General features: G+C 35.2%; 1 protein-coding gene across 3 annotated transcripts in view; it reads left to right on the forward strand.

Annotated features, from left to right (window-relative positions):
• Positions 1-2427: 2427 nt before the first annotated feature.
• The window catches only part of LOC129256739 (early endosome antigen 1-like), a 50634-nt gene continuing 25443 nt past the window's right edge, over positions 2428-27618 (forward strand). For 2 of the 3 annotated variants that reach the window (XM_064097679.1, XM_064097681.1), the window contains exons 1-20: positions 2428-2538; positions 3736-3810; positions 4767-4824; positions 5545-5651; positions 7957-8043; positions 8280-8338; positions 8844-8984; positions 13648-13716; positions 14015-14120; positions 14399-14536; positions 15816-15953; positions 17942-18079; positions 22026-22195; positions 22421-22514; positions 23019-23072; positions 24326-24427; positions 24838-24966; positions 25297-25431; positions 25931-26059; positions 26441-26575. In XM_064097679.1, the coding sequence (XP_063953749.1) occupies positions 2443-2538; positions 3736-3810; positions 4767-4824; positions 5545-5651; positions 7957-8043; positions 8280-8338; positions 8844-8984; positions 13648-13716; positions 14015-14120; positions 14399-14536; positions 15816-15953; positions 17942-18079; positions 22026-22195; positions 22421-22514; positions 23019-23072; positions 24326-24427; positions 24838-24966; positions 25297-25431; positions 25931-26059; positions 26441-26575 (2160 nt within the window). In that variant the 5' untranslated portion in view covers positions 2428-2442. The remainder of the gene's footprint in view (positions 2539-3735; positions 3811-4766; positions 4825-5544; positions 5652-7956; positions 8044-8279; positions 8339-8843; positions 8985-13647; positions 13717-14014; positions 14121-14398; positions 14537-15815; positions 15954-17941; positions 18080-22025; positions 22196-22420; positions 22515-23018; positions 23073-24325; positions 24428-24837; positions 24967-25296; positions 25432-25930; positions 26060-26440; positions 26576-27618) is intronic. The other variant, XM_064097680.1, reaches the window with a different exon arrangement.

Below are 27618 nucleotides of genomic sequence, written 5' to 3' on the forward strand. Positions count from 1 at the left end.
ATTGTGGTCAACAGGGATTCATCTGCCCAACCTGTATGGTTGCACTGTCCTCTGCTGAACAGCTCAGGTCACACTGGGAATCAGTTCATGATACTATCTCTGGGGATGGAGCAATGGCCATGGAACCTGAAGTAGTAGCATCACCAGCAGGAAACACCAATGCTGCACGCCCAAATTCTGTCCAAGCCAATGTGAGATAGCTACATCTATATTGTGTCTTATTTTTGTATTTTGTCACTGTTATAAAATTCAATTACTATTTAAAAAAAATACCTGTATGTTAAGTTATTATTGTGTAATATCATTTATTGTTAATCACGTATAATCCTAGATAAAAAGATGTTCTGTTATCTGTACCATACAATACTAAGCCATCCATATACTCTTTTTCTGTTTTTGTTATTAGATTAAAAACAAATCTATAGTTCAAATTTTGTTAATTTAAAGTAATAGAATTGCAATTGTATTTGATGAAGAAAACATATACTGTTATAACAGATTAATATTTTTTTGGTCATGTTTTAATCTCATATAATATTGCCTTTGTCTACTACAACCATCAATGATAATGTGATGTGGGCCTGCATTGGATATCTATTGGATCTCTAGGAACGGTAAGCTTATAGTTACATGCCATCATTTATTTTATTATTTGTTTGCCGAAAGAGCTGGTTCGGGACCCCCGGGGGGCCACTTACATTGACGAGTGGATACCATGCACGACCAAAAAAACACGTAAAAAGGATGTCTTTTTCAAGATAGGGCACATTACGTACGTAACGTGATTAGGGTGTAAACAACACAAACATATTGAAAAACGGTATCTATTTCGCTCGGAAAAATATACGTGTTTAGGGTCAAATATGTGGGGATGATAAAACAAAATCAAAATGTTTTATAAAGGATGTCCTTTTTGCCCCAACACTACGTGTTTAGAGTTCGATTTGCGCGAGGTGTGGAAGGTGGGGCCGTACTAAACCAAAATAATGGTGTGTAACTATAGGTAAAACCGACGACCGACGGACCCGTGACATAACAATAAAATATCGCTGTACTTGTTTAGGGGTTCATTTCAGGGAATACTTGCCAAGAGTATCGTTTTGTTTCCAATACTTGTTAAGGGGTGCATTTTTAGAATATGGAAAATACGTGTTTAGGGTGCTTTTCAAGACGCCGTGGTCGCGCATAGTATCCACTCGTCATGGAAGTGGCCCCTCCTGGTTCGGGACAGTGGTAATTAGCCAAGTCTTAGTGGATGTAGATCTTTATACAGTGTGTATCAAAAAAAAGTTTACACTTTGAAAATGCCCTGGGAATTAAAAAATATACCACATGAGGGAAATTTTTTCACATATAATGTTGGGTTTGGGTCTCATCTATCCAATGAAAGTAAAAGTTTTGACAGAATGTTACACTTGAGTGAGCACTGTCCATTTTTGTAAAGCTCGCAGAAATCTGATTGCGCAGAAATGCTCGTTTTCACGCTGTGTCGAAAGGAAAGGGCGAATGTCAAACTTACCCTGCGAAACATTTCTCATACATTTCCCTTGCTTTTTTAGTAATTGAAATAAAACGGATACATTCAAGCATTTTGTAACAATTTTGCCACCCAAATTGAAATTTCAACACTTAGTAAGCACAACCTTTACCCTTTTTCTGCCAGCTGGATCTGAGGACATAACTGAATCTGAACAAAAGTTTATATCAGACATCTCCAGCATTTTTTCATTTTAATAATCATTTAAAGTGGGTTTACATTTCATTTTTATTTAATACTTGTTTCTCCACACTTTTCCCAAGCTTGACAATGATTTACAAAATGAAAATCAAGCCTAAGCCATTTCATGTAAATCACAGCTCAGTGTAAAGCAAATATCATCATGATGGCCTCGGTGTGTGGGTGAGTGGGGTGGGGCGCAATGCACTCTTCGAAGTGTTTTGGGCAAGGAAACAAGTTTTAAAAAAGTAAAAGATATCTTCAAATCAATTTTACTTGCTAAATTCCATGTGTTCTTCATGATTAAGGTCTACTGTTATTCGCATAACTATTTCAAAGTTCTGCGCAAATCATTTTTCACTAACTTTTCAAAAGTCAGTGGTGCTCACTCAAGCGGAAATATTTTTCGACAGTTATATCGTCATTTGCTTAAATGGATCTGTACCAATCTTTAAATGTGGAAAAATTTTCAGGATATTACAAATATATAATTTTACAGGATTTTTTCTAAGTGTAAACTTTTTTTTTATACGCACTGTATATGTGCATGTATGGATATATCGATAATATCCTGAGAACAAATGCAAATGTAATCTATAGTTTTCAAGTCAAGGGAATGTTTTGCTTCAAACCGAGATTAGTTGCCACTCCAGAGGGCCCTATTTTTCTTTAAAATCTTATATCTAATCTTAATAATTTGTACATTATATTCCTGTAGATGCGTCATGATTCTTCTCACTTTACTTTTTAATTTCTTACACAGGGATGGGGATCTTGAGAGTTTACGCCAGGAAGTCAGTGAATTACGGACCTCTTTGAAAGTAAGCAAGATTGAAGATTGCAGAATTTATAGTTTAAAGGAGCACAGGTATTAAGTCATGTCATAAGGGGTTTGATTGCAAGGATGAGTTAGAATTCCTAATTCCTAATTTCTTTATATTTCTAAACCCATCCCTCATTAAAGAAAGAATATTCAGACCTTTTTTCTACCTCATGACTTCAGAAATGGTTCAAATATTTTCTTAAATGTATCCTTAGTGCATACCAGCTTGCATTTTATGCTTTGAATTTGTGCTTGATCTAAAGATTTATTGTTTCTCATTCTCTTTCTATCTCTATATCTGCCCCCCTCGCCTTTCTCTCCTTACTCTCAGTCTGTCTATAGTTGTTCCCCTATTTCTCCCTCTTCTCATGGAATGTACTTGTGCAGTTGTGCTTACTTTATTTTACCCATTGTCATAATTGTATGATTGCTTCTCCCGGGGGGGCCACTTACATTGACAAGTGGATACCATGCGCGACCAAAAAAACACGTAAAAAGGATGTCTTTTTCACGATAGGGCACGTTACATACGTAACGTGATAAGGGTGTCAAAAACACAAAAATAATGAAAAAAGAGTATCTATTTCGCTCAGAAAATTACATGTTTAGGGTCGAATTTGTGGGGATGATAAAACAAAATTAAGATGTTTTATAAAGGATGTCCTTTTTGCCCCAACACTTCGTGTTTAGAGTCCGATTTGCGCGAGGTGTAGAAGGTGGGGTTGTACTAAACCAAATAAGGTAAAGCCGACGACCGAAGGACCCGTAACAATAAAACATTCCTGTACTTGTTTAGGGGTTCATTTCAGGGAATATTTGCCAAGAGTATCGTTTTGTTTCCAATACTTGTTAAGGGTAGGGTTTCACACGCCAATACTTGTTAAGGGGTGCATTTTCAGAATATGGAAATTACGTGTTTAGGGTGCTTTTCGAGACCCCATGGTCGCGCATAGTATCCACTCGTGAATGGAAGTGGCCCCCCCCCCCCCGGGTTGCTTCTCTTAAGCATAGTACAGCCCACTGGCTTTCTCCCTCCTTGCTTCTATCACTCTCTCTCTCACTTTCTCTCGCTTTCTTTCTCTTTCCCTCTCGCTGCCCCTCTATTTCTTTGCACAGGGTTTTTTCAGCTTGGTATACTAATTTAATATGCATGTGTGGTTTATTTTGCATGTTTGTCTTTTGTTTCTCTCTGAAGGAAGAAAAATGGTATGCTACTGAGTTGAAGAAGGAAGTGGACAGATTAAAGTCTGGGGAAGAGCCTATGTTAATAGTGAGCCAATTGTACACAAATATTTTAGCCTAGATTAAAAAAAATATCAGTTAAAGAGGAAGTTTACCCTTATGAAAAGTGTATTTTACTAAATGCAGGAAAAAAATATATATGTATTTGAAGGTATGAGCAAAATCCACCAAACCATAAGAGAGTCATGAATTCTCAAAGCTTTGATTTTGTGACATCATAAGTAATTAGATGTCCCGTGTAATTATAAATTCCATAAAATCCTGTTATGGTTCCTGGTGACTGAAAATATTTTTCTTAAAGAAGCTTGTATATGATAAGATGTCCAATGTGGAATGCACAGGTGAAGCAATTTTAGAGAAAATAGCATTTAATGGAATTTATATCACATGACATTAAATTTGTTTTCTTTCTTGTATAAAAACCAACTTCGTCAGGGGTGAACCTCTAACTAGGATTTTTTAAAATATATTTTGGAAGAATTTATATTCTTTTACTTCAGCAAAAAAGATTTTATACAAAGTATTAGGGTATACTGTTGCTAGATACTAATTGATCATTTTAACACCTGACAATAATTCATTTTCTGTTTTAATGTGACTGCAATGGAGAGTTAGAGGAAGCTATAACCAAACTTTGCAGACTTCATTACAATCATTATGGACTATAATACCCACTTTAAAATCTGGCATTCAAGAAAAGCAACTGTCCCTTCAATTTGATATTTTGTCTTCATAAAAATTCAAAGCTGATGTCAAGAAAATGTAGGCATTTCGTACAGATGGCAAACAGAATTCACACTAATATTTTGAGCACACTAATGGTATATGAATGTTGCTGTAACATAGTGTTTATACATGTATCAAACTACTCACTCACATATACCACGTTTACATACTACTTTATATGAATCATACATTACTAATTGTGACACCATTTATATAATTGTTTTCATTATGCATGTTATTTGATTAATATTTTGACAGGATGATACAGATTTGTTCAAAGAGCAATTGAAAAAGTCAGAGGAGAGCAGGTCACTCTGTAAGTACATGTTTACTGTGTTTGAAGCTGTCACAAAATTTGTAAAGCTTACTTGTTATAATTTTTGAAGATGTATAAATTCGACATTGAAAAACAATTATTAAGTTAAAGGAATCCATATGTGACTGAATAATAGGGAAAGAGAGGACCAGAAAAAATATCAAAATAATAATTTTTATTATTTTATCTTATTTCTTATAGAAAAATTTGTGCAGACCTTTTTTTCTGTTTGATATATCAACTGTAATTTACTATTATATGCAGTACCACACACTGTCCAGTCATATATATATATATATATATATATATATATATATATATATTTCTCTACATCTGTGTTTAAGACAAATATTTTTGTCTTCTTTCGTTGTTCATAATGCACCTTAACGCCCTCTACCTTCGTCTCGTGTATTATGACGGAATAAACCCATTCATAGACTTTGCCCTTTCGAAGGATATAGGCATATATATAAAATCATCTCTGAAAAAATTATCACAATTAAATTTTTACTTATGTATGTTTGTGAGTACATGGAAATTTATTTCAAGATTTGTGTTTCTTATATATGTGATTCTTATTTTAATGAGTCCCTGAATGCAATAATTTTCCGACATCACAATATACAATGATAAGCCATTACATCAGCTTAAAATATTATTTTGTCAAATGACACATGGCTCATTATTCCTACTTGCTTTAATTCATGATTATACAAACAGTATCTTCTGAGGTTGTACTTTTAAGACAAGATTTAGCAGAATCCAAACAAACAGCAGCTAATTATAAGACCATCAAAGATGCAATGGAGCAAAAGGCTGCTAGTTTGGTAAGAATAATATCATCTCTCTTCTATGTTATGATAATTTCCACTCTTCGTGAAAAAGATTCAGGGGTGGTATTCTAAAAAATCCTCATAATTTTTCTTGTAAATATTTTTCTAACTCAGCCAGATAACAGCTCGCTAAAATTCTGTCAAATTGGTATTCTGAAAATTGTCTTATCTCTGTAAGGACTTCCCTTATTTTATCTCTGACATGCCCCAATATGTTATCATCAACCAATCATTGAACTTTTTTATATGCTAAGGTCAACCAATAGAAGCATCTCTTCTGAAAAAAGTGCATTGTTGACATGAGGCGTAACTTCTCTTGCGCCCCTGATGCTATGCTTGTGTGCTACTGTGCTAAAAAGTACATGTAGCTGTTATCCCAGTCATATTTTCTCCAAAAAGATACATCATCTCAAATACCAATCTTTGATTGCTGAAAAGTCTACCAATCCGTCTCTGATATGTCTTCAAAATGTCTCTTTTTGTATAACTTGATGTTCTTGTGTGATGCAGCAAGAAATTATCATTTTTGACAGAGAAATATCACATGCAACATTAAGTCACAATAGCCCCATACCTCTTATAAAGTTTCTTGCATTTTGCAAGGAAGTTATTCAGGATGCAAAGATAAGAGAATTTTAAGAATACCTTTTATCTCAATATGTTATCTTGCGCACAGAGATATGAATTTGTTGTTTCTAACTTTACGCATCATTATTGCACTGACATCCTACACACTGAGTGAAAGTTACAAGAAAAGATACAAGAATTTTCGGAATTCGGATGTTATTTTAACTCTGAAGATACAAGAATATTTTTATTCAGACAATTTTTAGAATACGGCCCCAGTTTTATTTGATGTATCGCTGGCATAGCAGAAGCGAGATGCAGTGGCGGCGGCAGTGGTGGTGGCTATGGCGTTGGTGATGACATCATCAACATCAAATCTAAGCCAAGGTTAAGTTTTTGATATGTCATCTTAACTTAGATATAAGGACCTATTTCATGAAACTTGAACATCAGGGTAATTGAAGTACCACTGATCATGTCACATGAGTTTCAGGTAACATAATTAAGGTCAAAGGTCATTTTGGTTTAAACTACCTTTGACCATGTTGTAGTATCAATATTATAAATATTTTGAATTTTTAAGATAATTAAGAAAAATTAAAAGTCCCTAATCCATACAAAAATACATGTAATGATTATTGATTATCAGCAAATAGATGAATATAGTTTCGGGTCACTAAGCCAAGGTCAAAGGTCATATGAAGTCAGTTAACTAGTATCAACTTAAAACAAAAACTTAATTATCAGATACTTTTGAAACACAAGTCTTTGATGCGTAATACATTTTGATATAATGGTTAACATGTATCCCAAATCAAATGAGCATGATTAATAAATCTTAAGTTACTTGGTCAAAGTCAAAGTTCATTTGAGATCAATTAACTTTGATAAGAACTTTTATTTTGTCCTCACTTTAAAAGCAAATGACACTTGTGCAAGATGATAATTGGATATCACAAATGATACTCAACAAAGGAATAGCTTCATTCTATGCGCATTAAAATTGTGTATAAAGAGTTTTAGCCATGATGTGAGTAAAATTTCTGGTAATTCGATCAAGGTCATAGGTCATCTCATGTAAAAAAACTTAGATGAAAATTTAAGCAAATGGTCATATCCATTAATTTCCTTAATCCTTGAAACAAAGCATCCACAGCATTGATCCTCATGACCTCGGATTGTTAGATGTGTATTCCAGTGATAAATGAAAAATAGAAAATATTACATATTTCAATATCATAATGTCAACAGTCCTAAAATGTTGAATTGCATGATGCATGCAAGACTTCCAGAGGCATTTAACTTGTCTCCTTTTTTTTATCCTAACATTATGTTAGAATGAGACTGAAAGAATTAACTCACTGATTCCTTGTGAGAAATAGCCTTGTTAGAATGAAATGAAAACTCCATTGTAAAATATTATTGAATTATAGGGATATAGTATTAGTAATTAAGACAATGATAATGATAATGCAACATATGAAGCGTTCTTATCTCTACTGTGTGGAGTACTCAAGCAGCTAATTTTCATCATTATGCTTACTTTAGCATGTCTGCCATTCAGGCACCCATGTAAAAGCAATACAGCATGTAAACCAGTATTGTTAGAAAATAATTGGTATTGAAAATGCTTATGGTTCTTGGCATTAATTCTATTCTATAGACTTGATAATTTGTTGCACAGTATAGTATGTTTCAAGTCCTGACTGGTATTTTCCTTTGACGTCAATAGGCAGCTGATATTGCTACAATACGAGCAGAGCTAGATGAAGAGAAAGGACATCATTTAGCTCTCAAAGAAACCTTGCAACACACTCAAGTAAGTCAACATTTTGTATTTTCTTAGCCATTATGCTATTACTATGAAAATACAGCAGGATAATCAACTGCTCCTGATAAATTTGGGAGCTCTGTATGAAATTTTAATGCTCTTGTTGATATTATGTAGAAATATTAGAGTTATAGGTAAACAAGAAGAATGTCATCATGATTTTTCTGAATTTGTATATTTTATTCTTGTGTGTGACTGTTTTAAATCCATTTTATAACTTTCAGTTTGAGATGAGGGACAGGGAAAATCAAATCAAGGTATTGGAATCACAAGCATTACAAAGGTAATATCATTATCACAAATTAGCATGAAGTACACTATGAATGATAATATTTAGACATGAAATAATTACGCGCCTAGTTCAATGGTGTTTGTTGGTATTGGGTTTAGTTAATACACCAGCACCAAACATAAAATGATGCTGTTGCTAGAACTGATATTAATAGATGTGACAGTAAGAGAATACAACAGACCATGGCCCACACTGTTCATAAAAACATTAATTTGCTTATCATAAGTCTTGGAAAGATTCATTAAGCTTTTGCATGAAAATCTATCCTTCCTCCTCTGATTATACGGTATGTGTCTGACCAGATAACAATGGCAGCATGGTGTTATTGGGTGGTTTATAATGGTGATAAATTTATGTTTTATAATTGTTGGAATTTTTTTAAGAGCTCATATCTTGTATATTGCTTGAATTTTGCTTCATGAGTGAGTATTATTATTTTGAGATAACAAGCTTCATCATTTTTCAATATATTTTGTCGAAACAAATATTACATTAGAACTGCTGATGATGACATCCTAGTTTTAAAGAAAGAGTTGGTTAGTATACAAACTTTGATGGACCAGATGAGTCTTGAAGCTGAAGCAGAAAAGAAGGAGCTAGAGAAACAGTGTGGTGAACTCAAAACAAGGAATGAAGAGTAAGTTTACCAATATATTTTTTATTTATTTAATCTCAATATTGTCCTCAGAGACAATGTGTGTCAGTAGATGCATCAATGTAACTTCCATGCTCTTTGTTTTAGGATTTAATGTACTGTTGATCCCTAATGAACATAGATACTTCATCTTCATGGCCATGTTTTTATAATTTTGTGTAATTTATGTTTCTTTTAATACAGTATGGAAAATAGTTTGAGCTGGTCTTTTCATAGACTTGAAACTGAAATCCTGCAACCAAACGGCAAACAGTAAACAAGCTTGTGTCAGGTTTAATCTTAAAGGTTTTTCTCATCATCTCAAAGACTTCAATCTAGTTTTGATTAATGAAAACAAAAGGTTTGATTGTTATAGCATTGTTCATAGAATATTGTCAAGGCAATATTTTACAGAACAATAGGAAAATTTCATAGTGTGAGTTATTTCCCCATTGCTGCATTTTACTTCTTGGCAGACTCTTCATGTGTATATGTGGAATCATGGACTTGTGAGAATTGCCCAAGCCTTAGCACAACGACTTTACAAGTTTTGCATGGGCCCTCCTCATTCATCCTATCTATGTATGCATTTGTTTCCTCATTAATATGTATACCTATTGTTATGTAGTATGTATTTAACTTCCTGTTATCCTTTCAGTCATTAACCTTCACTTGTTACAAACTCCCCCAATGTCATCTAAGAATTCCCAAACCCCCAATACCATTTAACTCCTAAACCTTGACCATAAATGACCAACCCTCAGTGACGTCAGCTAACTTCAAGGAACAAAAGTTCTAAGAAGTATGACTCACACTTCCAGCCCCAGTCACTTGCACAGAGCATCACCACATCCCTTATACCAGAGAAAGTTTGATAGACAGTTACCGGTAGACCAATCAGATCAAATTTAGATCACTCCCACCTTAAATCGTTACACCCCCAAAACTAATGATATAAATAAGACTTCTTGATTATTGGAGATAGAAAATATACAGTAGAATACTACACCCACACTCATCCATAGAGACTGACTGACTTCAAGACTTAGACGTCCATCGAATATTAATTTAACTTCACAATCTCAATCTGAAACTTCTTAATTATTTTATATTCATCGTCTCCTATGATATCTGAATCTTCATGTACTTCGAACTGTAGCTGAATATTGATGATTAAATACTCTGTAATTTGAACTGTATAAATTTCTCCAAAGTTCCTTATTACGCTTCCCTATATTATAATTACCGATCCCAACACGACACTATCTTCATTACAGTGCAGATGCTCCTCATTAATATGTATACCTATCTTCATTACAGGGCAGATGCTCCTCATTAATATGTATACCTATCTTCATTACAGGGCAGATGCTCCTCATTAATATGTATACCTATCTTCATTACAGGGCAGATGCTCCTCATTAATATGTATACCTATCTTCATTACAGGGCAGATGCTCCTCATTAATATGTATACCTATCTTCATTACAGGGCAGATGCTCCTCATTAATATGTATACCTATCTTCATTACAGGGCAGATGCTCCTCATTAATATGTATACCTATCTTCATTACAGGGCAGATGCTCCTCATTAATATGTATACCTATCTTCATTACAGGGCAGATGCTCCTCATTAATATGTATACCTATCTTCATTACAGGGCAGACGCTCCTCCTTAATATGTATACCTATCTTCATTACAGGGCAGATGCTCCTCATTAATATGTATACCTATCTTCATTACAGGGCAGACGCTCCTCATTAATATGTATACCTATCTTCATTACAGGGCAGATGCTCCTCATTAATATGTATACCTATCTTCATTACAGGGCAGATGCTCCTCATTAATATGTATACATATCTTCATTACAGGGCAGACGCTCCTCATTAATATGTATACCTATCTTCATTACAGGGCAGATGCTCCTCATTAATATGTATAGGGGAAGGCGGGGTAAGTTGAGCATAGGGGCAAGTTGAGCCACAACCCCCAAGCCAATAATGAATGAGTCAGACATTGTGGTGGTGTCATGTATTGATGACCCATTGCATAAACCCTAACCCCACCACATTTTTTCAACTTTGAAACAAAAAATACTTTTTTAGAGGGAAAAATACAACTTTAGGCAAAAAAAGTAAAAAAGGGTTTGAAATAGATAAGTGCTTTTTACACACACACACACATCTTTAAATATAATAAAGACATAAGAACAACATTGTTAGTCCAGGCATGGATCTTCATTCTTGCCATAGTCTTTTACATGATGGATGCATGAGAAATGTGTGGATGCAAAATTATCGCATTCAGTTCGGACTATGGTAAGTTGAGCCAGCCTTCAAGGGGCAAGTTGAGCCATGGTAATTCTTATGGTAATGTATATTTAAAAAAAAAACCTAAAAAGCCATCGATATGCAGACAGAAAGGAGCAAATTCACATGACAGTTCTTTTACTTTTAGAGGATGTTAGTATTTATGAAGAATAAGCAAGTGAAAAGACTTTAAATAAAAATTGACATGCTGGTTCTTCCCGCATACATTTTGTACATAGTTTTTATGGCTCAACTTACCCCAGAAGGTGGCACAACTTACCCCACAGATGGGGCAAGTTGAGCCATTTGACATCGTTTTTTTCAAAGGTCACAATGACTTTCAGTGTGGGGGTAGAAAGTTGTATATAGGTGAAAAAATATTTCCCAAGAATCAAATCTAGAGGCAAGGTACTTATTTCTACAATATTATTAGTCATATCAATTCTAACATGCAAAATGCAAAAAGTGTCACAACTTACCCCGCCTTCCCCTACCTATCTTCATTACAGGGCAGACGCTCCTCATTAATATGTATACTATCTTCATTACAGGGCAGATGCTCCTCATTAATATGTATACCTATCTTCATTACAGGGCAGATGCTCCTCATTAATATGTATACCTATCTTCATTACAGGGCAGACGCTCCTCATTAATATGTATACCTATCTTCATTACAGGGCAGACGCTCCTCATTAATATGTATACCTATCTTCATTACAGGGCAGATGCTCCTCCTTAATATGTATACCTATCTTCATTACAGGGCAGATGCTCCTCATTAATATGTATACTATCTTCATTACAGGGCAGACGCTCCTCATTAATATGTATACCTATCTTCATTACAGGGCAGATGCTCCTCCTTAATATGTATACTATCTTCATTACAGGGCAGACGCTCCTCATTAATATGTATACCTATCTTCATTACAGGGCAGACGCTCCTCCTTAATATGTATACCTATCTTCATTACAGGGCAGATGCTCCTCCTTAATATGTATACCTATCTTCATTACAGGGCAGATGCTCCTCATTAATATGTATACCTATCTTCATTACAGGGCAGATGCTCCTCATTAATATGTATACCTATCTTCATTACAGGGCAGACGCTCCTCATTAATATGTATACCTATCTTCATTACAGGGCAGACGCTCCTCATTAATATGTATACCTATCTTCATTACAGGGCAGACGCTCCTCATTAATATGTATACCTATCTTCATTACAGGGCAGATGCTCCTCATTAATATGTATACTATCTTCATTACAGGGCAGACGCTCCTCATTAATATGTATACCTATCTTCATTACAGGGCAGATGCTCCTCATTAATATGTATACTATCTTCATTACAGGGCAGACGCTCCTCATTAATATGTATACCTATCTTCATTACAGGGCAGATGCTCCTCATTAATATGTATACTATCTTCATTACAGGGCAGACGCTCCTCATTAATATGTATACCTATCTTCATTACAGGGCAGATGCTCCTCATTAATATGTATACCTATCTTCATTACAGGGCAGACGCTCCTCATTAATATGTATACCTATCTTCATTACAGGGCAGACGCTCCTCATTAATATGTATACCTATCTTCATTACAGGGCAGATGCTCCTCCTTAATATGTATACCTATCTTCATTACAGGGCAGATGCTCCTCATTAATATGTATACCTATCTTCATTACAGGGCAGATGCTCCTCATTAATATGTATACCTATCTTCATTACAGGGCAGATGCTCCTCATTAATATGTATACCTATCTTCATTACAGGGCAGATGCTCCTCCTTAATATGTATACCTATCTTCATTACAGGGCAGATGCTCCTCATTAATATGTATACCTATCTTCATTACAGGGCAGATGCTCCTCATTAATATGTATACCTATCTTCATTACAGGGCAGACGCTCCTCATTAATATGTATACCTATCTTCATTACAGGGCAGACGCTCCTCATTAATATGTATACCTATCTTCATTACAGGGCAGACGCTCCTCATTAATATGTATACCTATCTTCATTACAGGGCAGATGCTCCTCATTAATATGTATACCTATCTTCATTACAGGGCAGATGCTCCTCATTAATATGTATACTATCTTCATTACAGGGCAGATGCTCCTCCTTAATATGTATACTATCTTCATTACAGGGCAGACGCTCCTCATTAATATGTATACCTATCTTCATTACAGGGCAGACGCTCCTCCTTAATATGTATACCTATCTTCATTACAGGGCAGATGCTCCTCATTAATATGTATACCTATCTTCATTACAGGGCAGACGCTCCTCATTAATATGTATACTATCTTCATTACAGGGCAGATGCTAAGATTAAGAATTTACAGACAGAGATAGAGAGTGCTCCTAAAAAGGAAGAAGTTTTAAAGTAAGCCAATTTATTATTTGTTATTTTTGTCACTGATAGAATAAACTTAGACAACCATATGATGTTGAGGTTTATATACTTCCCTTTTTTTGGGGGGTGTTGTATTAAATACATGTTTTGTTCTTAATTTTTTTTTTATTCTGATTCTTCATAATTTATCTAATTTTTTACAAACACCATTCTTACAATCAATTTTGTGTACTTCCATATTCTAATAGGTATCTATGTTATTTATCATCTTTTATTCTACTAAGGGAAAAACTCACTAGAATCTTATCTCTGTTCATTCCATTGTTAGATTGCAGTCCAGTATCAATGAGACATCGTCCAGTAGTCAAGCCTTACAACAACAGCTCAAAGAAACTACAGAGATGAATAATAGCTTACAACTCAAACTCACTGAGGTTTGTAGTCACTATTGTTATTATTATCAAAATATGAAAGTATGCATAATATGTGTATTCCTCATTTATTTTATCACTCTTCACTTTGGTCTTTCCCTTCATTTGTATACATGTATGTATTCCCCCATACAACAAACAGAATAACAACATTCACATGGGAACATACATTCAGGTATTTCAAGGGAAATTATCTTTCATGTATCAGACTGAGTGCATTTTTTTTTAAGATTAATACTTTATATCCCACATTATGTGCATCCTTGTGATTTTGTACACAGGTACAGGGACATTTAAGAGAAACAGAGGTTTTAAAGGAGAAAGTACAACAGGAGCTAGACTTCACCCGCCAGCAGTTCCAGCGAGATATAAGCACAAAAGACAACCAAAGTTCTGATCTACAGATACAAATGTCAAAGGTATGATAGGGGACAATGCAGGGGAGCTATATTTAAGTAAGGCAGCGTTTATGCGACCTCAAGCACGAATCACGATTTGAATCATGATTTGAATTATGATTCAAAAGACAGACATGAATCACAATACCAAAGAATCAGGGTTTAGACGACCTTCATTCTTAAAATGCTATTTCTCCTCGGATTCGGGCCAATCCAGTGCGCATTCACAATGCGCCGTTTGACACAGGTTTTTCACACGTGTTTCAGCTCTCGAAAAATCAGTCTTTTGCTTTCAGAATTCTTTCTATCATACCTCATTTTGTTTACTTCTATTCATCTTGTCGGTTTATAGAAGATGGTGTTTGGAAGTGAATTTCAGCGTCAATCCAATTTAATATTGACCCTGTTTACTCAAGAACAACTAAGATCATTGTCTGTCCAGTTACCTCATTTACTAGAACTTAAAGTTGAAGCCATGAAAAAAAAAATGAAAAGCCGTAGAAAATGCGATGACCAACAAAGAACTTGAAGTTGAATGCACATGACAAGAAATGCATTCATAGCACAGTATGACATACACTGAGCATAGCGTGCACCTTGATCTTGACAAGAGTCAAACCAGAAGAAGCCTGACACAGTGATGTCATAGAATCTTGATTCAAATCACGATCGCATTTATACGACCTTTTTCGTTCGTGATTCTACAGATACATCTTTCCAAACGCCCCTTTTTCTGTGTTTCATGTTTGTGATATGAAAGACGTTTATTTTTACTTTTGACCAAACGCAATCGTGATTCTGCAGAATCATGATTCTAGGGTTAAAAAAAGTGGCGCATAAACGCACCCTCATATTATTGAGCATATTTCTGTTCTGTAAATCCTTAGATTAAGTAACCTCACAATTTTATTTGATGTAAACTGGAATTCTTATTTGGTTTTAATTTTACATTGTTCTGAATGTATTTGGCATGTATGGTGTGTTTTTATGTAGCCAATTATTCAATACAAATTTCTTACTATGTCATATTTATATACTATGTTTATTTATGTCCTTCAGTACATTCTTCTTCTTTCCGTCTGTTTATACTTATTTGCACATTTTCTAACTCTATGTTACCTCCTCTAAATATATTTATTCTGTTCAAGATTTATTGAAACATATGATTGCAGCTTGACAGTTGAACTGATTCACAAAATAAAACAAGATACACATCCAATGAACTAAAAGGCAAAATTTCAAATATGGCATAATGCAAATGGTGATATTGGCATTACATCCATCTTTATTGTTTCCAAAGGCCAGTGATAAGCTACAGGAATTGGAAGTTGCCAATCAGAAGCTGAAGCAAGAACTTGAATTTAGTGAGCAGCAACATCAGCATCAACTCACCAGCAAAGAGAATCAAAATACAGAGTTACAACAGCAGGTAGACAAGGTATGTAGAATCATTTGCACGGGATTTGATGAATTGTCACAGACTAGCATGAATTAGATCTTTAACATGTTGCGTACTGCAATTAGATCACTCATGTAGAAGCCTGTGAGAATTCAGTAGTCTACAGGTTTATTGTGTATTATATCCATTATAATAATTATCTAGACAGATAAATGGTCTAAACCCCGTCATGTGACCAAAGATACTTCAAACCAATGCAACGAAATTGGCAAAAATGCCATGAATCCCAGCATCTGACGTCACAACCTGGGAATAGTACCCCAAGCCGCGACGTCAGAAGAAAAAGTTCAAAAACTATTTACTGGTGGGCTGGGCTTAACCCATACTCATGTGCACGTACAATGCGTGTATGTGATCAAGCCAGTGGCCTCACAAAAGCTAATAAAAAGAATTAATGAATTCTCTGTCAAAGATTCATTCAGTTATATCTACATTCCTAACTGATGTATTTAATTCCGATGACGGATATAAATCAAATATATACGGCCTTTGATCGGAGGTTTCAGGGTTTTTTTTTTGTTCAGGTTAATATTTCATGGTTTAATTTGCTGTTGGTTGAATAACCTCATTTTATTGTCTCGCCCACCGGAGGTGAAGGCGAGACTTAGGGATCCAAATGTCGTCCGTCCGTCGTCCGTCCGTCACAAACTTAATGACACATAACTCCACAACCGTAAGTCGATTTTCAACAAAACTTGGATGGTAGATGAACTTGGGGGACCTGCATGTTATGCTGCAGTCGGAGGTCACATGGTTAGGTCAAAGGTCATTTTCAGGTCAACGTTAAAGTTTACATGCAAGACTCTCTTATGACACCTAACTCCGCAACCGTAAGTCGCTTTTCAACCAAACTTGGATGGTAGATGGACTTGGGAGACCTGCATGTTATGCTGCAGTCGGAGGTCACATGGTAAGGTCAAAGGTCATTTTCAGGTCAACGTTAAAGTTTACATGCAAGACTCTTATGATACCTAACTCCGCAACCGTAAGTCGCATTTTAACCAAACTTGGATGGTAGATGGACTTGGGGGACCTGCATGTTATGCTGCAGTCAGAGGTCACATGGTAAGGTCAAAGGTCATTTTCAGGTCAACGTTAAAGTTTACATGCAAGACTCTCTTATGACACCTAACTCCGCAACCGAAAGTCACTTTTCAACCAAACTTGGATGGTAGATGGACTTGGGGGACCTGCATGTTATGCTGCAGTCGGAGGTCACATGATAATGTCAAAGGTCATTTTCAGGTCAACATTAAAGTTTACATGCAAGACTCTCTTATGACACCTAACTCTGCAACCGTAAGTCGCATTTTAACCAAATTTGGATGGTAGATGGACTTGGGGGACCTACATGTTATGCTGCAGTCGGAGGTCACATGGTAAGGTCAAAGGTCATTTTCAGGTCAACGTTAAAGTTTACATGCAAGACTCTCTTATGACACCTAACTACCCAACCATAAGTCACTTTTCAACCAAACTTGGATGGTAGATGGACTTGGGGGACCTGCATGTTATGCTGCAGTCAGAGGTCACATGGTAAGGTCAAAGGTCATTTTCAGGTCAACGTTATAGTTTACATGCAAGAGTCTCTTATGACACCTAACTCCGCATCCGTAAGTCGCTTTTCAACCAAACTTGGATGGTAGATGGACTTGGGGGACCTGCATGTTATGCTGCAGTCGGAGGTCACATGGTAAGGTCATTTTCAGGTCAACATTTAAGTTTACGTGTAAGGCTCTTATGACAAGTGTTATTCCATCCCAGTCATTTCACAATGCAGTTTCGATATAATTCTCTTGCGTGCCCTCGCAAATCACGATATTTCTGGTCATTTTCATAAGTTGGCGAGACGCAAAATTGCTTTTGTCTTGTTGTTCATGATACATGGTTCACCATCACTTAAGAGAAAATAAACATTATTTGTGATTACATGCTGCTCTATGTATTTTGTACCTTGCCTTACATAGCTCCAAGCATCCATCGATGACAGAGACGGTGAGATGGAAAGACTCCGGAAAAATTTATCTGAGAGTAGACTATCTGGTGAAGATCAAATCAGACAGACTGAACAAAGGCTAACATCTCTCAAACTAGAGCATAGTAAAGTAAGTTATAATTGAGTTACAGTCTTTTAAAAACCTCTCAAATAAGAGCACAGCAAATTGAGTCATAATTATATAATATTGACTGGCCTTGAGGGGAACGCCTAGTATATTGCCCTCAATAGAATCATATTGGCCCAAGTCTTTGGACGAGGGCAATATATTTGATGTTTCTCGAAAGAAGAGCCAGTCAATATTTTTATTATTATCCGAATCAGACATCTCGAGCAAAATCGTGAAAATTGACATATTTTACCCTTTAAGAATATGATTCGGTTTTTGTCTCACCTGCATAGCAGAGTGAGACTATAGGCGCCGCTTTTCCGACGGCGACGGCGGCGGCGGCGGCGGCGTCAACACCAAATCTTAACCTGAGGTTAAGTTTTTGAAATGACAGCATAACTTAGAAAGTATATGGACCTAGTTCATGAAACTTGGCCATAAGGTTAATCAAGTATTACTGAACATCCTGCCTGAGTTTCATGTCACATGACCAAGGTCAAAGGTCATTTAGGGTCAATGAACTTAGACCATGTTGGGGGAATCAACATCAAAATCTTAACCTAAGGTTAAGTTTTTGAAATGTCATCATAACTTAGAAAATATATGGACCTAGTTCATGAAACTTATACATAAGGTTAATCAAGTATCACTGAACATCCTGCATGAGTTTCACATCACATGACCAAGGTCAAAGGTCATTTAGGGTCAATGAACTTTGGCCGAATTGGGGGTATCTGTTGAATTACCATCATAACTTTGAAAGTTTATGGATCTGATTCATGAAACTTGGACATAATAGTAATCAAGTATTATTATAGAATGGATGGGAAAATCCCTGCAATCTGATTGGTTGAGAGCAATGCAAGAATTTTTACTGGGCTGCATGAACGATATCCCGATAATCAAACGATATCCACTGTAAACAAGCTATCGTCCGAAAAGGTCATTGTGATGTCATCGCGCATGTACTGTTACGCTTGTTTACGTCAAAATTTTGAATTTTCGATCAAGGCAGAATGAATCAAATAAAGGATGCAAAATGATCTGTAAGTACAAATACGTTACCGTAATTGTCATAGGGATTAAAACTGCCTGCATACTCGTTAGTTGAGAAGTCCAGACATACGATCTAACGTTTATAGATCTACTGGCACTGCCCTGGGCCGGGCTGGCTGTGCACAGCCAAATCTCCAGTGCGGGCCCAGGCAGCCGTAGGCACTGGCCACACACAGCTATGGCTGCCTCATAGTCATAGATCTAGTCAATGCAAAGCTGTATATGGCATTTTGGGTATAATGATGCCTTTGTGCCAACATATTATCAAGTTAGGCATACATATTTATGTTTTCCAGGGTTATCAAAGGGTCTGCATTACATTTTGGAATTTTCATGCATCCGGTAAAAAATCATGCGTCCAGTAAAAAAAATCATGCGTCCAGTAAATATTTTCATGCGTCCAGTAAATTGAATTTACTGGACGCATGAAATTATCATGCATCCGGTAAATCATTAATTTTTGTGGTTTATTCAATAAAATTTTTCCATTCTATAAAACAGATGATGCATGGGTTTCTTTCGTGGGTCAGTGGAACTGTGTGCACGCGGTAACTTTGGCATTATGGTCTAAACCCACTCGGCTGCGCCTCGTGGGTTAAACCATGCCAAAGTTACCTTGTGCACACAGTTCCTACTGACCCACTCTAACCCATGCATCATTTGTATACTGAACATCCTGTGCAAGTTTCAGGTCACATGATCAAGGTCAAAGGTCATTTAGGGTCAATGAACTTTGGCCGAATTGGGGGTATCTGTTGAATTACCATCATAAATTTGAAAGTGTGTTGGTCTAGTTCATAAAACTTTGACATAATAGTAATCAAGTATCACTGAACATCCTGTGCGAGTTTCAGGTCACATGATCAAGGTCAAAGGTCATGTAAGGTCAAAGAACTTTGGCCACGTTGGGGGTATTTGTTGAATTGCCATCATACACTGTATCTCTATAAGTGTATTGGTCTAGTTCATAAAACGTGGAAATAAGAGTAACCAAGTATCACTGAACATCTTGTGCGAGTTATAGTAGTTTTCAAAATCAGCACTGCTGCTATATTGAATCGCGTGATGCAGGTGAGACGGCCAGAGGCATTCCACTTGTTTTTTCATATTGAGCAGACTGTGCCTCTATTAAAGCTAAACAATTGTGTCCTATTTGCAATATTGCAGTATTGACATTATGACATATATTGTGCTGCGCTGATCAATATGACAAGTATCTCTTTCTACGTGCCCTCAGATGCCTGGAGGTGAGACCAGGGAAAATACAAAGGTTTATTTTGTGTAGCTCTCCACGCAAATTTAGTACACGCAGAAAGACAGAGGAAAATACAAATAATATACCTATCCCTTCCCGATATTTATGAAATCTAGGGCAATACGGTTTTGTAAATGACCAGCTCAGATGTCTGATACGGGTAATGATACCTTATAAACATAATTCACCATCATCATTTTCTAAACCAGTTAACCCTGAAAGGCCCGGGGGGGGGGGGGGCGGAATCCGCCCCCCCTCGACATTTTTCGTGATTAATCCGCCACGCGGAATTTTTTGACCGTGCCGCTCGCTGACTTTTTACTTTCAAGTCTCGCGCAACTTTTGAGACCAAATTTGCGATGCCCAGGTAGGCGGTTACAAAATTACGCAAAATTGCTCAAAAACGTGAATTCATGTACAAATCCAATGCAAATTGTGTATTTAGCCAAAATTCATAAATATATCATTATTTCTACTTTTACTGATTAGAATTAATTCATTTTGTCTTGTTTATGATCAGAATTAAGTCTGCAACAATTTCCATCAAAAAAACAATAAAAACAAAGTAAAAAAACACAAAAATACATAAGAAATTAAAAAAACAATAAAATACATTGAAAAATTTTGCGATACCAAATTTTTTTTGATGTACATTTGATCAGAATCCTACAAAGAGTCTGTGAATAAAAAATTAGCAATTTTTGGCAATAATAAGCTAATTAGAGCAAATGTTGTATTTCATGCATTAATTAGCATAATTAATTAATTTAAAAAAAATCTTATTTTTTCAGAAAAATTAATCATACAGCCTTGTAGATTTTATCGCACACTACCACCGTGCGATTGACGGCCGAGATCTCAGGAGGTGAGATGGGTCCAAATAACCTGGCTCTTTTAGGGTTAAATCATAGATTTATCCATATTTATCTGCTTTTTCTCTAGAGTCCTTTTCCCACACATATGTGTAACAAATCTGCTCTGTTATGAATTTCATCTTGTTTTCTTTGGCAATAAACTCACTCAATCATTCATGTATATTCTTAGTTTAGTTTAGTTTTCTCCAACGATATTGTAGGACTAAGCCTGTTCATCGATCAATGTAGTATGTCTATTGCTGCTCTCCTTCAGACAAAATTAGATGCGCTACTTATGTTGGCAGGGAGGGTTGGCAGGGGTATCGTAGCCAGCAAAAAATTCCATGAAAACACACGAGAATCGAAAATTACTCATAATCATAGGCAATCTTCTCCCAATGCTTATCTAGTCTATTCTTAAATGCAATCACTGAAAGCAGTAACTACATCTTCTGGGAGACTGTTCCACACATCTATCACTCGGTTAGCAAAGAAAAACTTACGCACATCGAGACGTGAATATCTTTTCTCTAGCTTTAAGGAATGACCACGTGTTTTACCACCATTTCTCAGACAGAAAAGCTCAGAACTTGTATCATAGTAACCATGCAGATATTTGTACACGTCAATCATGTCACCTCTTGTACGTCTGTGACTGAGTGATGGCAATTTCAGGAGGCGAAGACGTTCAGAGTATGGTACTGTAGGTGCTTAATACCTGGGATCAATTATATTCTGTATTTGTGTGTTATATTTTTATGTTTTTATTGACTTTTTTCAGATTGAGGAAGCTTTGAAAGAACAACAGGGTTTAGTGAATTCTCTACAACAGCAGCTTGATACAACCAAACACCAGTATGAAGAAGAGAGTAACCGTAGTGATGACCTGGGGTCCCAACTAAGAGACAAAGAGGCCCTATTAGAGGAAAATACAAGAAATCTTTCAGAAAGGTATAAGACAATTCAATCATTAAAAGACATTCTACTTGGTGAATTTATACATTTTATATTCTCAAGAGTGCTATAACTAATAAGAATATATTACATTGCTTCATCTATGTCGCATTTGTGGTAATATAAGTAAAATTTGGATAGTGTTGAAAGAGATGTATGACATCGCTTTTTTACAGTTATTTGATGTTGCTTCGTTTTCACTGTATGAATATTTATTTTCAGAGATGTTAAAATATCAGATTTGGAGAGTGCAATTCGGAAGCAAAAAGAGGTTAATGACAAAATGGAAGCAGAGAAAACAGATCTTATATCACAGGTAAGTCCAAATCTTCTCACTCTTTTAAAGCAATTCATGCAAATCAATTAAAATCTGAAGTTACATTGAAGTTACATTCCTTGTCTTGGTTGAAAAAAAATTAGATAGGGATGTTTGACAAAGAGTTACAGTCTGATTAAAAGTCATGTTTGAGTGAATGCACATGATATGTAACATGCAGTTTAATTGATTATTATGCAGTAGCCTATGATCATCATCTGACAAATGGGACAATGCATAATATACCACACACACACAGACTTTTCTTTGTGAAACAACCCCATGGCACTATCGCAATAGACGTTGTCATCTCTGAAAAGTTATAAATCATTGATAGTAATCATAGTAACAGATCCTTTTAGCCAATCATAGTAAAGGATTTCACCCAAATTTGTTTTCCTACCTAACTTTAAGTCAAAGCATTACATTATTAAAGAGAAGTAGAGCACCATAGATGATAAAGATAGTATTCATTCTCATATGTTGTTTTTTTCTCTGATATAGATTCAGGCAGGAGAAGGGGTTGAAACTGTCATTCAGCAACTTAAAGAAGAAGTAGTAAGTCCTTTTTTTTCTATTCCCTTTGAATAATGATTTAGAATACATGTCACACTTTTTTTCTTGACAACTGTTTTTGTACAATGATTCACTGTAATATACCAGAGCCACCAGTAGGTATCATATGATATAAATGATAATGCTATAATATGTCAGTCATGTTATTAGTGGAACCGCCAATCAAGGCTAATTTTGTTGTGAAACTCAACTTTTCACATACAGTTGTGCAATATATACAGTGCGTATCAAAAAAAGTTTACACTTAGAAAAAGTCCTGTAAAATTATACATTTGTAATATCCTGAAGATTTTTCCACATTTTAACATTGGTACAGATCCATTTAAGCAAATGACGATATAACTGTCGAAAAATATTTCCGCTTGAGTGAGCACCACTTACTTTTGAAAAGTTAATGAAAAATGATTTACGCAGAACTTTGAAATAGTTATGCGAATAAAAGTAGACCTTAATCATGAAGAACACATGGAATTTAGCTAGTTCAATTGATTTGAAGATATTTTTTACCTTTTTAAACTTGTTTCATTGCCCAAAACACTTCGAAGAGTGCATGGCGCCCCACCCCACTCCCCCACACACCAAGGCCATTGTGACGATATTTGCTTTACACTGAGCTGTGATTTACATGAAATGGCTTAGGCTTGATTTTCATTTTGTTAATCATTGTCAAGCTTGGGAAAAGTGTGGAGAAACAAGTATTAAATGAAATGTAAACCCACTTTAAATGATGAAACCTTAGTGAAAATGCTGGAGATGTCTGATATAAACTTTTGTTCAGATTCAGTTATGTCCTCAGATCCAGCTGGCACAAAAATGGTAAAGGTTGTGCTTGAAATTTCAATTTGGATGGCAAAATTGCTACAAAATGCTTGAATGTATCCGTTTTATTCAATTGACTAAAAGTGGGAGGGAAATGTATGAGAAATGTTTCGCAGGGTAAGTTTGAATTCGCCCTTTCCCCTTGACACAGCGTGAAAACAAGCATTTCTGCGCAAACAGATTTCTGCGAGCATTACAAAAATGGACAGTGCTCACTCGAGTGTAACATTCTGTCAAAACTTTTACTTTCATTGGATAGATGAGACCCAAACCCAAGATTATATGTGAACAAATTACCCACATGTTGTATATTTTTTAATTCCCAGCCTCCCAGGGCTTTTTCAAAGTGTAAACTTTTTTTGATACGCACTGTATAGTTGTTATGACATCATTTCTCATTTCTATGTACATCATAGGATGCTTTCCAAAAGGAAGTATCTGATTTGAATGCAAGTAAAGAAACACAGGCTGAGGAACATCATGAGAAAACTGAACAGCTTTATAAACAGCTCAAAGAGGTAAGACTTATAATCAATCTTCTTAGTTTAGTCTAGAAACGCATGTTTTCAATGATTCATTTCAATCTGATCCATATTCATGAATTTTGTGACAGAGGAACCAGTTTTATTTGAGTTATTTATGTGGATAATAATGTTAGAATGTGTAAAAGATTCAAGATGTCACTTTTCATGTACAATTTAAAGGCTATCCTGATACAATTTTTTTTTTTTTTTTTGGGGGGGGGGTCAATGGTTACTTATAAATATTGTTTTATATGGTAGTATGATGAATGCAGTTTTCTTACAAATTAGTTCTACCATTATTACCATTGTACATGCAGTAAAGATAATGTAAAGAATAAACATTATTTTCCTTGTAACATTTAGCTTCTAAATGCAAATTTTTGCTCTATATTCTTAATATTAAGACCAAGAATCAACTTGAATCTGAGAAATCCAAACTAGAAAGGACAGAGGCAAATCTTGCTGATACAACCAGTAAGTTTGCAAGCACGCAGGAAAAACTCGTTGCTACAGAAGCCGAAGTCAAATCAAAAGTAAGATTGCACTTTCATTTTTCGGTAGTTTTACAGATTTCAGCCCTTAGATTTAAAAAAATCTCTTTTCCAAGTTTTTTTTTTTTTTATTGAGCAGGATGTTCATGACAACAAAATTTTACTTATCTCTGAGCCTTTTTTTGTTTTGTTGCTAAATATGTGAAGAAAAAATGAACAAAAAGCATTTGTTAACAACTTTTATATTTTATGAGTTCTGATCTGAAACAATGTCTTTTAAGTTTTCAATAATCGTATTATTGCATGTAATTAATGAGGGTTCCTCATGCTTTAAAATAAATCTCTGACATGATATGTTACCTTTTTTTATAGAATGAATTATTACATGCTGCTGAAGCGTCCCTTGCTACCCAGAGAGCTGATCTTGAGAGTCATCTTAGAACATCACAAACAGCTCTTGAAGATAAACAGAAAGATATGGATAGGATCCAACAACTACTCCAACAGGTAGGCGTAAATATGATTGTTCCATTATAACAGTAAAAACCTCTCTTTATGATTGGCTTTTTAGTTGTTAGTATTCTGTTTTATTTGATAATCCTGAGACAAAGCAATTAATAAATTTTCAAATTTTCTATATCAAAAAGTCATTTTGCTATGTACTTTTAGCTCTGCCTTGTAAATGCTTTGTGAATTAACTTTATTTGTGATGGGTTTTTTCATTCAGAACTATGGAATTCAGTATTGCCTTTATCTTATCATATTTGTTTCTATTTAGGAATATATTCATTTGCTGGAAATTATTAAACATACATCAACAAGTGCAATGAGCACCTAGCTATCTTATGCAGATACTGGTGCTCTACAAGAAGCCTCCATTAATATTTTGTATTAACTTTACAAGTATCAAAGTACTTTTATCAAATCCTGTACCCTTCCCTTATCTGTTGTAATTGTTTATATTTTCATAGTTTTCTTTTCCATTTCAATGATTTTGTTTTCTTAGACCAAGGAAGAATTAACTTCATCAAAGGACCAGGTCAAAGGTCTTGAAACACAGATACAAGAGGTCAAAGGTGAACTGACCAACAGCCAACATCAATACTCCTTATTACAAACAGATCTGAAGAATAAGGTTAGTCATACTGGTCAATCATAACAAATCTTTATGATAAGATAGAATTCATGATGATTTGTATAATTATTTGTTTATAAGTTGGATAATAGATTAGTCCTGTCAGTATTATTGTTAAATGGGTGCTTCAGGCTGAAAGTAATATTAGATATCTACATAATATAGGGTAAAATTCAAAGAGCAAATTGCTGAAAATTCACAAATATTAAAGTTATTGAGTTTTAAAGTTAAGCAATATTTCATGAAAACAATCATATGCTTGCCTTCATGAGTATTCATTAGGTGGGCTGATGTCATGTCCCCACTTTCCTTTTTCTTATGTTATTACATGATTCATTGATTAATATCTTGGTTGCTGATTAATTCTTCGCTCTGTTACAGGACAGCCAGATGTCATCAATTGAAGCTTCTAAAGATGCGCAGAAAGTAGAGATGGATGAGAAGATAACTAATATTCAAGCAGTGGTCACTGAGAGACAAAAAGCTCTTGATCTTATCACTGAACAATTTCAAAAGGTAAGTCTTTCAAATAGCTCTGCCTGCCATGACGTATCGACATATTGTGTTCAGAAGTGGACATTACAATTTTGTATAATAAGAGAGGATATTGCCCAAACCTTCATCTTCTCATATAGTCATATACAATTTAATTACATTATAGTTTGAATATATTTGGGCTATGCACTTGTGTGCTTGAACATTTCTTAATCAATTCACTTTGATCAGTGTAAGTGTAATTAAACTGATTAGAAATCATAATGGGTACATTCACTCTCATCAGTTGTTACCAGAAAAATGGAAGTATGTGTATATTTTATTTCTTAAAAGCAGTGTAAAGCTTAATTTGGTAAAGAGCCAGTATGTAAATAATGTCAGTATCATCTAACATTCCATTATTAAAAAAGTTTAATGGTCATAGATGTTTTCTGAGCCATTAAATTCAGATTTAGCTTCTAGCACCTTGTCTCAGTAATGACTAATTTTTAAAAATAGCCTTTTGATCACTTACTAAAGCTATAATCAAAGAGTTTTCCTGAAATCTTTAGCACATTCTATGCTTGAGAAGGGGTTTTATAGAAAATGGACAAAAATAAGCAATTTTCATTGGTCACCCTATCAAAATAGATTCTGATGAAAAATCATTAATTTTATCCAATAAAACATAATTCAGTATCCTTGACATCATAAATGTTTTAGTTATGAAAGAGCATTGTAACATGCACTTTGGAGATTTACCAAAGCTAAAGATAGCCTTAATCTAGATAAGCAATTAGATCATATTTTTTTACAATGATACAGATTATGATAATACTATGCAGCATGACAAATATACCAGGCTTTAAGTAAATATGGCAGGAATTATTCATCCGAGGTTGGACTGGCATTACTATTTTTCCCAAAGGGTGAAGCCCCGAGGGAAAAATAGTAATTTTGCCAGTACAACCGAGGATGAATGATTCCCTCTATACTTTCAAAATTGCTTTATATCTTACTTTAATAAGTTAGAGCAATAGATCTTGATAATCTAGTTCTTGTATTTGTAGTTCATCCTTTTTTAA

The sequence above is a fragment of the Lytechinus pictus genome, chromosome 3 (genome assembly GCF_037042905.1).
Source record: "Lytechinus pictus isolate F3 Inbred chromosome 3, Lp3.0, whole genome shotgun sequence".
In the NCBI taxonomy this organism is placed as follows: domain Eukaryota; kingdom Metazoa; phylum Echinodermata; class Echinoidea; order Temnopleuroida; family Toxopneustidae; genus Lytechinus; species Lytechinus pictus.